General features: G+C 43.0%; 1 protein-coding gene across 3 annotated transcripts in view; it reads right to left on the reverse strand.

Annotated features, from left to right (window-relative positions):
- PROK2 (prokineticin 2) overlaps positions 1-11,701 on the reverse strand; it is a 96,155-nt gene extending 84,454 nt beyond the window's left edge. The window contains exons 1-3 of one of the 3 annotated variants that reach the window (XM_025885556.2): positions 11,380-11,701; positions 7,875-8,000; positions 531-593 (exon numbers count right to left, since the gene is read on the reverse strand). In XM_025885556.2, the coding sequence (XP_025741341.2) occupies positions 531-593; positions 7,875-8,000; positions 11,380-11,475 (285 nt within the window). In that variant the 5' untranslated portion in view covers positions 11,476-11,701. The remainder of the gene's footprint in view (positions 1-530; positions 594-7,874; positions 8,001-11,379) is intronic. The other 2 variants (XM_025884867.2, XM_025885555.2) reach the window with 2 other exon arrangements.
- Positions 11,702-14,381: the final 2,680 nt, after the last annotated feature.

A 14,381-nucleotide genomic window follows, 5' to 3' on the forward strand; every position in this document is an offset into this window, starting at 1 on the left:
AAAACTCATTCCCTCTCCCCTGGGAATGGTGCCCTCTTAAGAATCCACCTCCTTGGCAAGTTATAGGGAGAAAGTTTAACCCCAGGCCTGGAGGCAACTGATAGTCAATGAAATGGGATGGCAAATTACTCTGGCCCAGGGTACTGTGAGAGAGGCAAGCTATTAGAGGATCCTTACACAGTTTACACAGGGCAGAAAAATGCATCCTGTCTGTTTCTCAACTGAGATGCTTTGTTTGCTATCATTCTAGTGTATTTCCTTCCTATTCTCTGCCACCAAAACAGGCTGCCCCATACCAGTTATCTGTCCTAATGAGAAAGTCTGAGATGCATCTTCCAGATGTCTTCTAAATAATTTCTCTGTACATTAAAAAAAAAAAAATTGTCTGCAGACAGTGACAGAACCATTCTAACCTTATTTAGGGACTGAACTAAGAGGACAGACCCATCTGTATGGTAGTCCCAAAGTGGCCAGGGCCCACGATGCTGGGCATTATCTTTCGGTGGGTACCATGCTCATGTTCTTCTTACCTCCTTCCTCCTCTTTCTTCTTTTCCTCTTTCTTCTTTCCTGCCTTCCATTTCCAAAATGGTTCTGGAAGGGCCAGGGAAATGATTGAGATCAATAAATACAAAAGGAAGACAGGGAAGCAGCAGGTGGGCACTGATACGCAGGTGAACAGGCAGAGCCACCCCAGGTTCCTCAGCCTTTTGCCAAGGGCCTTATTGTCAAGGCTCTAATTACAGTGCCTGCCCGCAGGTGCCACAGCCGTCGGCGCCACGCAGACTTGTGCTCAGAATGGTTCTGTCACTGTGTGTGTCAAAGGGCAGCACGCGGATGGCTAGCTCATTTGTTGGCACTGAGAACACGTCAGGGGAGGCGGGTACAGCTGCCTGGCTCAGACAATCACAAGCGGACAGCATGAGGAGTTCTAACCCTTGACCTGTAGGATCTCCTCTAGCCCTGAGACTTTGCGAGCTTCATTTGGCCATGCCTGAAACTACTGCATGGGCCGGTGGTCCCCAGCTGGGGGTGACTCTGTCCCCGAGGGGACATCCAGCAGTATCCAGAGACATTTTGTTTGTCACAACTTGGGGGAAGGAGTGTGAGTAGGGGGTGGGGGCCAGGGGTGCAGCGAGGCAGCTTCCAGTGAGCAGGATAACCCCCCAACAGTAAGAACTCGCGGGCCCAATGTGCCGACTGGATATCGCAGCCTCTGTTCTGAAAAAAGAACAGAGGCTGCGATATCCAAGGTAAGGGAGCCTGAGCTAAGTGAACTATAACTATAATGAACATGTCAAACTGTTATACACAGACAACACCAAGCATGTTTCCTTTATTCGCTCATTCAGCAGATGTTTACTGTCACTGACATATCAGGCCTTATGTTATGTGCTACAGATACAGTGATGAACAAAACAGGAAAGGCCTGGGCCCATCATGCAGCAGGAGTTTTAATGACAGAAGACAGATAAGCAGTAGGATAGCTAAAGCTGTGAAGAAGCACCCTCATGATGCTTGCAGTCTTGTGACGTGTGCATCAAGACACCACGGGTGCTCTCTGGCCTGTCAGGTGCCTTCTTAGTGCCTTGAAAACAGGAGCAAAGAAAAAGAAGAGCGGTGGCCTGCCATGCCCAGGCTTCATAAGGCATGGCACATGAACGTCACACCAAACCTGTATGCCACATTTTTGCCTTATTTTGACACAAGCTAAGTGGCTTCCTCTTGAGGTGAAGTAACACGGCTAACTGCAGTCACCCAGCTAAAAGGGAACCTGCCATAATCAAACCCAGTCCACTTTCTTCCAGACTTTGCTCTATCTCCTGCCAATGCCCGCCCCCGCCCAGATGTGCTCTGCCTGAAGGCAGAGGGGTGGCCTTCCCAGGTCCTGTGGCTTCTCCTCACTCTGCACACCACTGCCCGGCACTGAGCAGGCCCCAAGTGACTCATGCCACCAAACTCACAGAGATGGACTTACGTGAAGCCAAAGATGCAGAAGGCCTTCCTGTGTATAGTTCCCTCCGGGGCCTACATGGGGCCCTGCAATGAGCTCACAAGGTCAGAGGTTTCTGTGAATCCTTCAAAAATATTGTGAATTATCCTTCTTCTTATGGAGGGTGCCAAGGCAGTATCGGCCTCAGCCCAGATCTGTCCCAACAACCCTAACATCATGATTACACTGTCCTGCAGGGATCCTTATACCTGCATGCTCTCTTCTTATTCTTCTCAAGCCCACTCCCCTTTTTCAAGATCCGGTCTGTTTCTCCCCCTGCCAAGCCTTTTTTATCTGCACCTGCTCATAAGCAGTTTTCCTCCTCTCCTTCCATCTGTGAGCCCCTAATGACAAAGAACACCATTTCTGATGTGATACACTTAATAGATACTTGGCAATTTCTCCAGTGCCCCCCTTCATTTCTAGCTCTACACATATTTTGTTTTTTAAAGATTTTATTTATTTATTTGGGAGAGGGACAGAGATAGCAACAGTGATAGTGGGAGAGAGAGAGCACAAGCAGGGGGACGGGGGAGGAGGAGAGAGAGGGAGAAGCAGGCTCCCCACTGAGCAGGAAGCCTGACTCAGGGCTTCATCCCAGGACCCTGGGATCATGACCTGAGCCAAAGGCAGACATTTAACAGACTGAGTCACACAGGCACCCCCTAGCTCTACACATACTGTGTGGCAAAGTTAACAGGTGTCTAATAGCCAGAGACATGAGAAAGTATACAGAAGATGCATCTTCAGAGGCACAAAGAGAGCCCAGGAGCTAACCATTCAGTCCCAACTTGATGGTTTATTTTAGAATCAACTCAATCCAACACTTCCAAAAGCCCAGAATTCCAAAAAGCTGATTCTAGAAGTAACCAAGGTAGGACCTGTAGCACTTTCCACAAGGTACAATTCTTATCCATTTGTGGCACTTTTAAAGAGAAAATAGGACTGATACAAAACACAGGTATCATTTGCAATTTCTCTCAAAACAGCCACTTTTGCTAAAGAAAATGTAAAGAAGAATACACGAAGAAAACCCTGGTCATGTCACATAAAAAGCACTGGTCTCATGTGGGAAGGAGGTTTGGGGTAGGCAAAATGAGTGAAGGGGGTCAAATGAATAGTGATGGATGGTCATAACTTTGTAGTTCAGACAGATGTCAAATTATAATGTTGTATACTTGAAACTTACATAATTTATATATCAATTTTACCTCAATAAAAAAATGACAATTTTAAAGAAAGCCAGTTTTGTTACCATAACTTTTGTCAATAAAAGTACATAGTTCAAAAAATTTCAAATAGCATAATAGCACATAAAATAGAAACTAAAAGTCTCACGGTTCCTGTCCCCCTCTCACAGTTTCCAGCTTTAATAATTAGGAAGATCGCCAATGTATTTTAATTTGGTCAAGTCTTAAAATGTTTCTTCAAATTTTTTTTTTTGGAATAAGTATATATTCGTACAACCCTAAATCATGCAATGATTTGTCTTCTTGTGGCTAGAGAGGGTTAACATGGGCTCTGGCCTCCCACTGCTCTGTATCCTTGCAAAGAGTAGAGGAAAACAGGGAATGGGGGGGTCAGCCTCTGGCTTGTGTGGAACTTGAGTTGGGTTGGGAAAGCTGTTGGCGTGCAGGCTTGGGCCTCTGGGTCTAGAGGGGTGCAAAATATTTGTAAGAAGTAGTGGTGGGCTTCTGTGAGTCAAGAGGACCCACCCCCCCCACACACACTTTAGCTCTCATTTAGGGCAGCTACAAGTGCCCCGTGTGGAAGATACGGCAAGCCATGTTGTGTGTTTGGGTAGCTGCTGAGCTCCCAATGCAATGGTGCTGCTTTATCTCCTACACTGTGTCCTGTGAGGGGAAGTAAGTGGAGCGTTCGGCCAGTGGCACTCAACCAGGGCAAGGTCCATCCCCCAGACCATCACAGGGGACACGTGTCATAGTCTGGGGACATGGCTGGTTGTCACAACCGAGAGAGGGAGACTACGGGTATCTTGTGGGTAGAGGCCAGGGATGCTGCTAAACATCCTGTGACGCACAGGATGGTCCCCACCACAAAGAGCTATCAGCCCCATACTGTCAACAGAGCCCTGGCTGAGAAACTCTGTATTCGACTAAAGTATATTTATGTCCCCTGAGTCTCTCTGACAACGAACTTGTATTCACAGCGAGGATGCTGTCCTGAGAGAGAAAATGTAGATAGCAGCTCTTGACCTCTGTCATAGGAAAGATGAGGAAATTAACATATTAGGCTTTCATCCACCCATCTTCCACTAAATTCTGAAGTTATATTAGTCATATTTTAGTTAATATTTTTTAAAGTTATACTCTATCCTGAAAGTATGTTTACAAAGTATGTCATAGGTTGGTTCTAAAACAGAAACTGCTAAAAATTTTTTAAATTATCCTTTTTTTTAACACAGACAAGTCCCAGGTTTTAATTTTAATTTTTTTTTCAGAAAAGGAAAATGTATTGGTCAAGTTTTAAAATGTAGCTAAAAAAAAAAAAAAAACCACCAGAAAACAAAAAGTAAAACTGATACTAAAAATGTTAACATAAAAAGCGAAGCAAAAACAATTTTGGGGGAGGAAACACAGTTGTTTAAATTGAAAACAAAAATATAATGATAAGCAATAAAAGTATTAACTACATAATTAAAAACTTCCAAAGCCAAGAAGCAATCAGAATGGGATGGAAATGGCTAATCTTTGTAAACTCTGAGAAGTGTAGGTATTAATAGAAATACCAAAATAGTGGGTTTTTTAAAACAGTAAAATATTCCTTATAGATATACGATTCAGTAATTCATCCCTAACTGTTAAAAAATTGTTAAAAATGAATACATGTTAAAACCTTTATTTGACTAAAAATGTGTTTGGAAAACATACATCCTGTTCTTAGGCAAACTGATTTTTTATTCTACTTTTCAATCATCAAATGTAAAGTTAAAAACTGTACAATTCTAAAATTAGAGTGTAGCAGTCACTGTAAACTCCACAAATTAGTTGATGTATCTGAAATAAAATAGCAATCTGTGACTATCAATTCCTACCTGTAGTTTGCAATTCCATTCATCAACTATTACTCACTTTATCAAAATAAACAGACATTTGTGGTTATGACTAAGTCAAGCCAGAATGGAAAGTTTAAAATTTAAACAGGTGTAGTCTTCACTTATTCATAGTCTTGTGTTTTTAAAACACCAATCCCTGTAACCACAACCAGTTAATCCCCCCTTTAAAAAAAAAAAAGGAAGAAAAAGGAAAGAACACATCTATTGAAATAGAATTTTCAATGCAGTGTCTACACTTTTACCATTTACTGATGAGCCATTAAACTGTAGTTTGAAGTTGAATACTGTATATTACATTCACCAGGATGCATTTACAAAAAGTTTTTATTCTCAAATTGTTTTGAATAGAACATAGTAGAGAGATAATCTGGAAGTAACTAGATTTTTACCAGGATAAGTTAATTTCACCCAGAACAAGTAACAACTCCGGGACCTACTTTAAAAATAGAAGTGACATAGGAAAATGTATTTTCGAGACAGAAAAGTATCCAGTGGCAAAAGTTGTAAAACTGAGTTCTAGAAACACTTTTCAAGTGGGCATCTGAATGGGGGGAAAGTTAAGATCTGACATAAAACCTTTATTTATTTTTTTAGTTCTTTAGTTCTTTAATCACTTCATTCTACTATGAAAACCATAACTTAATATTAAAGACTTCATTATTACAACTGTGATTAAAAACAAAGACGTAGAGATGTACCTGGGTTTCCGGGAGAAGAATGATTTTGTTTACTCTCAGAAATGACCTTACACTACATACACCTGAACTGGAAGTTATCCAGGCACCCGGGGAAAGAGAATTTGGTTCTCTTATTAAAATACCTCAGATTTGGAAAACTCATCAGAACTACAGGATGTGACATATTCCCAGGAGGGACCGTTATCTCTCATCCCACACAAACCAGTTTTGGTTAACCCGAGCAGACGAACCCACTTTCACGGTGGCAGAAGAGTATGGTGATTAACACCACACAACCAACAGAGCGTCACACAGACATGAAGTCCCATGCTGCTGCGTGCCCTCTCACCTGGTGACCCCAGCCAGTCACTGAGTCCCTCTGGGGCTTACTGTGGTTGTATGCAGAAGGTGCTGGAAACAAATGTGCTTCACGGGCTTGTTGTGTGAAATGAGAAACTCATATCCAACATTTAGTACAGGGGGTCTGGGATGTCACAGCCCTCACCAAGGGGCAACTGTGCCTTGCTATGATGACAAAGAACAGTTGCACAGAACATGTCAGGCTGCACAATTCTGGTATGCAGGGTGTGTAAGGGTATACTAACACTGCACAAAAACAACACTATTCTTAAAAGAAAAGGTTAAGAGCAAACTTTTTCAAGCACAGTGGCTCAAATGTACAAAAGTTGGCTTGCACTTGATGACAAAAGTGACATCAGTGCCAAAGGTGGCTGGGCTGGTGTCACCTCCTCACTGGGAGCTTGGCATTGAGGCAGACCGCTAACGGTTTACAACCTTTCCTATCTTAAAGTGGCCAAGAATAAAAGGTATGTGTCACGTGTGACAATGACAGTGAAGCCATGGGGAGGGATGGTCTAAACGGAACAGGAAGTTATTTCTCAAGGAAACCACAGGAAAGCCAAACTCTCTTCAGAGCGACCCAAACAAGTGGAGTCCCTGTGAAAGCTCACAGAGCTGAACATAAGCCCATTTATTTCACTACCCTCACTCGGAGAAAAGTCAAAACAGTTAACTGTCATCTGCAACTGTCGAGGACAGGGAAGATGTTGGGCTTTACTACAGCTTTCAACCCTAAACCACATGTGGAGAAGAAGAAAAGGTAGAAGGCAGAGTCCAGAAGGTAGATTACTTGGAAAACATTCCATCTATTTCAAATGGGAGAGAATGCTGCAGACAGACTGAGCTCTGCCTCCAACAAGCCACCTGGCCTGGGACCGCGCCTTCCATGGCCCTGGGGCTTCCCTTTGCTGCTGGGTAAAACCAGTAGGTGGCGCTAAGGGAGCAAGGCACTGCCACCTGGGTCCCTGGGGCATCTTACTGAGATCCCACCATTTTAAGTTTTGATTCAGAAGGGCCAAGACTCTCCAAGCTCCACACATTTTTCTGCTCCCTCCTGCCTCTAACCCACCCCACCTTCCTGAGTCATGTCGCTGACTGGCCCTTGCACACAGGAGCCTCTGCCACACAACCTCAAAAGTGCCATCCGATCCTGCCAACATAAGGTCATGCCACTTATTGCCAAAACTGTTCAAAAGTGCTGTTTAGGGACACTGAACTGTTAGGTAACTGAATAAATTGGAAAATTAAATATCATTAACCTCCATGGTTATGAAGTGTATTGGGTAGATTAAGTGAAAATAAAGGACTTTTAAATTAAGATACAAGGATAACAGTATCATTGATGATCTTGTGCAAGAAACAAACCACAAAGTTATCTACTTCTGCCTTATCAGTGGGTCTGATATTAAGAGTCTTCTCAAGAACTTCCATACTCCGATTGCTGCAAAGAAGTATACACTGTACCACACACATATATTTTTGTCCTAAATCATTTTTAGGCAAATTCATGTGTTTGAAATTATTTTTCTGAGATGTTTCTAATGTCATGAGAGCAAGGATATGAAAATGATTCACTAAAATAAGGATGGTAGAGGATCCAGTTCTTTAAAACGGGAGGGGAGGGGGGGAGGAGGTAGTTTTCCATTGTCATCCTCTCCAACTTATAATTTCAAGCACATTAGCCTGGGTTTCCTGTCATACAGGCCTTGCTTGGAGTTGAATTACCGCAACATAACAGAACCACCATGAATACAAATATATATACTAACTTTACGAGTCAGCGGATGGCAGCTGTCTCCCACTTTGCCCATAGGTGTGCAAATCCTTATGCTCTTGACCCAGATACTAACAGCACAGCACATGCCTCCACCACACTGGGGGTCCTTGTCGCAGGCCTGAAATGTAACAAACAAACAGATAAATATAGATGGCGGGGAAGACTCGGGCTAAGGAAATCTAAAATTAGCAGTAAAAATGCTCTTTACATCTCCAACCACTAGGATTTTAATAATCATACATATAAAAAAGAACTGTAATCTTCATTTGCTTGCACATATTTACCATAAAATCTGAACAGAAGAGATTTTCCTAGTTTAAAAAAAAATGGCCTAAAGAATGACCCACACGTTATGAAAATCTTAAATAAACACACACAGAAAATCACCTCTTTTTCTAGTGTTTTGTGGCTGAATTGGCTTTGAATTTGAAAAACGAGTCTGCATTAGTCTTATACTATACATGACCATTAGGAACTACATAAATTGAATCACAAGATTTTATGACTATTAACGGCAGAATACATTGGGCCCAATTTTAAAAAGGGATTTAAATGGTCTCTAAATCTGGCATGAAATGCTCCAGACCCATAAAGGCAATGATGTAAATTTTAAAAGTGCTCATTTTCCCTTTCAAATATTTGCATTTTGGTTCCTGAGACTTGATGTTTCTCAAACCACTGGCTTGATTTTCACATTTCCTCTTTAAAAAAAGAAATTTCATAGGTTGGGAGTGGACAAACCAAGACTTTTGTCTTAGGTTACTGTTTTTTTTTTTTTTTTTCGGGTGAGTAACCTGCAAAAAGGAAATTATTGGCTTAGGGTATGCACATGTGTACATTACAAAATCAGTTGAACTATTCTTTAAGATTAATCAGATTTAGAAATGCAAATGACAGATGCAATTATCAACAATGATTACTCAAGGCATCTGTTCCCAATATAAAAATTGTAAATACAAATAATTAAAGAATCAACTATGGAGGAGTTTTCAGACTCTATCTAAATAGCAATAAATAATGCAGTCTAAATTTATTTGCATAAAAATAGATCTGAAGAACAATTGTTCCTCCCTAGAGCCAACAAAAAATAGAATGCTTTGTTTGAATGGTGTGTAATACTCTGTTTTGCTAGCGATGAGGTAAAAACATGCTGTACTATATATGTAAGAAACTAAAAAGTCTATAATTTAGACAAAAATTTAAATTTTTTACATTTATTGGAAACAACTAAAACACTCCTTCCACGTTTTTCTCCTTCAAAGTTTTGGGCCTAGCCACAAGTTCTCAAAACATAAATATATGGGCACACCCTTATTCACTGCTTTTTTGGTAAAAATTACCAACCATCCTGCTTTAGAGTTGGTTTATTTCCCTCATTAGAGTTTTTTCCCCAGTCTATTTAAAACAACTATATGGACAAAAACATACAATTTGAAAAAAATACAATTTTCACCTTGGGGCGTTAGGACATTCAGAGGAAAACATCCAAACATTTCAATTTTTCAATTTTTAGCTGTATGCCAGAAATCATGTATACGTGGCCATGACATTTCATAAATGAGAGGTTCTGTACATGATCTTTTCCAATATGGTTTTAACAAATCTATGTGGAACATAAATCAATTTCAAAATAACTACACCTATTACCAAAAAAATAAAAAAATAAATATTAAAGGTGGAGGTTTCAGGCAGTATTTTCTGTCAACAGATACTCAAGACCTGGAATTCTGAAACCCCACTAACCCTTTTTAAAAGACAATCAAAATCCAGCCAAAATCTTCCAAAAATTCAGTCAATCACTTGGATGTTTAACATCCTGAAGACAGTAAGTTACCAAGTTTTTCATTTGGCTCCAGATGGTTCCTGTCATGAAAACATAACTACATTTCTTTATTGCTACATTGCTTAGAGAAATTTTTAAAAATTCTCTTTTGGTAATACTGAGTTAAAACAACAAAAACAGCATAGAGAAGTCCACTCTAAGCCTCTCCAACAGATAAACACCCCATGTGATAAAATTTCATTTTTGTAACAAAAAGCATCACTTCTTGGAAATATTTACAAAAAAATGCATAGGCTGATATATATTTAATTAGACCGCTGTTTCCTAATGCCCTTCATCCTTAACCCATTGCAGATCTATTCAAATAGTGTTGTCCTGTGAATGGAACAAAAAGATACTTATATTGCAAAAGAATTCTGGGCTCAGAGGATTAGGAGAAATTTAAAATGAGCCAGCAGGGGAAGAGGGGGGAAAAAACCCAATCATGTTCCAACTCATATATTAGAAAGACCTGTAAAAAGTTTTTTTTTTCAACCACACTGACTGACAAAGCTATTCAAAGACACTTTTAAAAAACCTCTATTTTATAAACACCACAATGCTTATAATACCTATTGGATATAACCAAATACTGTTATTGTACAAGGGCTTTCAAGATGCTATAAACCTATGAACTAACTTGAGACTATGGAGCTTTGTTTTCTCAAGACAAGGACAGATTTCCCTCAAATTTCAGTATGTCATTATGTATCATCAGTTCAAACATATAAGTCTTATTTAAAATCCCATAGTGTGCCTTAGATAATTGAAGTAATTTAATGGATGTGTAAAATAATTTAAGATTTAAAAAAAAAGATAAAAGAGTAAAGCAGATGAGCAACCAGGAAATGGTAGGGATTTTGCACTGTTGATGTAGACTACTGTAAACTCATCCTTCAGATCCACACACACAAAATTGTTGGTGGGAGTAGGAGAGAATGGACTCAGTTCCTACTTTCAAAAATGATGAGGACAACTTCTCTAAGTTCAAACAAACATCTACATTGTAACCTACTCCATAATTATGCCCGAACACTGGAGGTGTTTTATCAGGAACTGGAAATGGAAAACTTTTAAAAGGAAAACCTCAAGAAGCTGAAGAAAAAAAAAGCCCTGGAAACCAGAAGGAAGCGCCCACACTGCTTTTCAAAACGCACACAGGGCCTCGGACCAAGTTATTTCAAGGGGTTTCTGCGGAGGGTACAAGGGGAGCAAACTCCTTGACCAGAGGATTAAGTCTCAGGATTGGGGGATATTCGTCTTGCCCCTATGCATTTCAGAAAGGGTCTCCCAAATTTTAAGGTTCGAGGTTGGAACGCCTCGAGGAAGTGCTAGAGAAGACTCTGAAAGCAAACTTCTTTCAGCTTAACAGAAAAACAGACCAAACTCGAGGAGAGAGCTTGCAGGGGTCTAAGAGGGAAGCAAGGGGGGAAAGGTGGTGAAAAAGGAGGCCGGTGACACTTCGGTCACTTTTTCTTCCACGGCGCGCCCAGGGTCCCGGGCCGTCCGCTGCTTTTGGAGCAGGGCACCTCTCCCAGAGCGCCAAAGGGCGACTGGGGCAGGTGTCCCCGCCCGGGGCGACCCTCCCGGAGCCGCTCCCCACCCCCCGCCAGAGCCCCCAGGGCGCAGCGCGGGCGCGCATCCCGGGCGGACAGGTGCGCCAGGGGCCGCTTACCCCGGTGATGACTGCGGCGTGCCCGGCGGGGGGCGTGAGCAGCAGCGGCGGCAGCAGCAGCAGGAGCAGCAGCTGGGCGCAGCGCGGGCCCCTCATGGCGCCCTCGGGACTGCGCGGCGGTTGGGGGCCGTTGGGGGCGCGGGGCCGGGGCGCGCTCGCTGGAGCGCGGAGCGGCCGGAGGGCGGACTGGCGGGCGGCTGGCGCGAGCCTCCGGGCCGTTATAAAGGCGAGCCCCGCTGTGACTCACGCCGGCGTCCGCCCGGCAGCACGCGCGGGGGGCACGGCGCGGGCGCACACCCCACACCCCCACGCGCACACGCGCGCCCACCCCGGCCCGGCGGCCCCGGGAGGAGCACGTGCCGGCGCGCGGCTCCCCGCGCCCCCGCCCCGGGCGCCACGCAGGCAGCGCCCCCCGCGGGGCGCCCCGCTCCCGGCCCGCGCCTCGCCTCCCGCCTCCCGCCTCCGCCCGCCGCAGCCTCTCGCACGCGCCCCAGCCGCTTTGTGGTCTGAGACACGCTCGCTCACTGTCCTGGTTTCCAAAGCTCCACGTGCTGGGCGCCGAAAACTTGCAGCTCATTTGCCGTGCAGATGTTTAGGGAGCGCCTACTACGTGCGGGGCGGTTAGACACCCGGGGGAGCGGGGAGGGGAGGGACGGGAGACTCCGAACCCGTTCATTTGTTCAGCAGGTCTTCGCAGGGCGCCTGCTGCATGCCAGGTACTGGCCACTGGGGTCTGGCCTCATGGTCCAATAACCGAACAGAAAAGACACACATCAAACAAATAAACCGGGAAACGTGGAAGACAGGAAAGAAGAACAAAGGGCAAGCAAAATCACCCCTAATCCCACATCCCTGACGACATGGTGGGGTTTGTCCTTCCAGCTGTGGGAGTCCAATTTCTTTCTTTCATTTCTAATGCTTTCCCTTTATGCTCACATCTGTTCCCGACCCTCTCCTCTCTGATTTTCCCCACATGCCTTTCCTCCCTTCTGTAACACCGCGCCAGCTTCAGGCAGAGCAGTTCAGGATGATGCCAAGGGGAAATGAGAACGCCTGGTTCGGGGCCGCCAGGCTGAGGCCCCCTGAACTGTAGGTAGGCAGCTCTTTCTTCTTTTACTTTCCAGCCTAGGAAAATCACCCTTCCTTCTTGGAAGATGCCATGTAGCATCGCTGTGATGAATTCATTCAGGTAAACATGACTTGAGCGCCTACTGGGCTCTAGGCTACTCATGAGAGAACGAGTGACACATTACCTTCCATCTCTGACCCAAACCTAGTTCCAAGAATCACAGCTTGTTTTCTTCAACGAAAACGATTTCATGAATACCTCGCTGTGACCACTGCCAACCTTGCTTGCGCCGAAGTTTTGGGAAACCCAACTTTGTTTCTGAATTGTCAGAACCTCTGGCTTTGTCTGGTCCCTCAAGGACCAGAAACTGTTGAAAAGCAGATGCATCTTTCAGCCTCTTTAATAAACGCAGTGAAAAATAAATAAATAAATAAATAAATAAATAAATAAATAAACAAACAAACAAACAAACAAACGCAGTGAGTAGAGTTGAGACAAAGTTACTTTCAGACGGTGGGGTTCCCCATGCCAAAGCATTCAGACTAAATGTGGAAAAAAAAAAAGGAAGGCAATTATCTGAATGTTAAACAGCTGAATATTTGGAAAACCAAATTTTTGACTGTTTTAAAATCTTTCTTTTTGCCTGTGTTTTTATGTTTGAGAGACGTCCTGAAACAAAACAAAACAAAAAAGAATTAAACTTGTTTTAATGTTAAAAATTGTTAAAATTGGACTCACAGTAAAATAAGTGGAAACAGTAGCAAGTGACAGATTGGTGGAAAGTTTCCTTTTCCAGTCTCCATGCCAACGCTAGCATGGGAATGTTGCCGGGTAAATGTAAAAACCAGTCAACATGGATTTTAACATTCCTACAATTTTTTAAAAAATGGTCTATTTCATATTTGCTACGACTGAGTGCCAGCCTGGGTATTCCCTGCTTCTCCAAGCATAGAAAACAGGTTATGTCTACACAGGAAAATCAGATTTCAAAAGTGGATGGCTTCATACATGGCTGTTGGGAAAACAGTCCTCATAAGGCTGTTTTGAAACAAGGTTGGAAACACTTAAAAATAGGGTTGGTTGGTTTCATGTTGTTTCTTTTGATCATGTTGTTCCTTTTAATTGTTTTTAATGCTTTAGAGGAGAAATGATGGCCCCGATAGGACAAATCTTTGCATCCATGTCCAGCTTAGAGAATTAAAGTCTCAAAGTTCCATCTTATAAAGGCAAAGATGAAAGGTTGAGTTTGGATTAGTTCATAGAAATCAGGTGGGAAGGCCACTTTAACAACGCTGAGATCGAAATTGAAGAGTGGCTTAACTATTTTATTCTATTTATCACTGCAAACTGTTGATATTGCCACATGGTAAGTTCAGCCCAGGGATAATTGCATAAGAAGAACCAACCTTGGCGTCGCTCAAGTGTAGACCATCATATACTAGCAGGCTATTAAGACTGAACTGAATTGAAAGTCAGTAAAGTCCATAGGACCCCAAATTTGTGAATCAGACCAACCTGGATTAGAATACTGAATGACCATTGGGCAAGCTGCTTAAGCCTTTCTAAGCTTGTTTCCTCACTTGTAAAACAGATACAAAATACCAACCCAATGGGTTACAACCTCCCCGTGGATGAAAGAATGTAACGCCTGCAAAGTGCTTACCATAGAACCTAGAACGCACCAGAAGTCCTGTTAGCATTCCCTCTTATTAAGTCATATTATTTGGTGTCCTCTGATAATTTCAGCCAACACTGATAGTTTTTTTTCTGTTTTGTCCACCAGATTAGATTATATATTCCTGATAATTGGGCTCCTTGTGTCTAATTTCCCGCACATCCCTCTTGGCACATAGCACAATGATAGGCATATGGCAGGCACTCAGTAACTAATGATCAACAGGAATATATTCTATGGAAGACAGTCTGGAAAACA

Source organism: Callorhinus ursinus, unplaced genomic scaffold (genome assembly GCF_003265705.2).
Source record: "Callorhinus ursinus isolate GAN/ISIS: 27379988/994484 unplaced genomic scaffold, GSC_fseal_2.0 scaffold15, whole genome shotgun sequence".
Classification (NCBI taxonomy): Eukaryota; Metazoa; Chordata; class Mammalia; order Carnivora; family Otariidae; genus Callorhinus; species Callorhinus ursinus.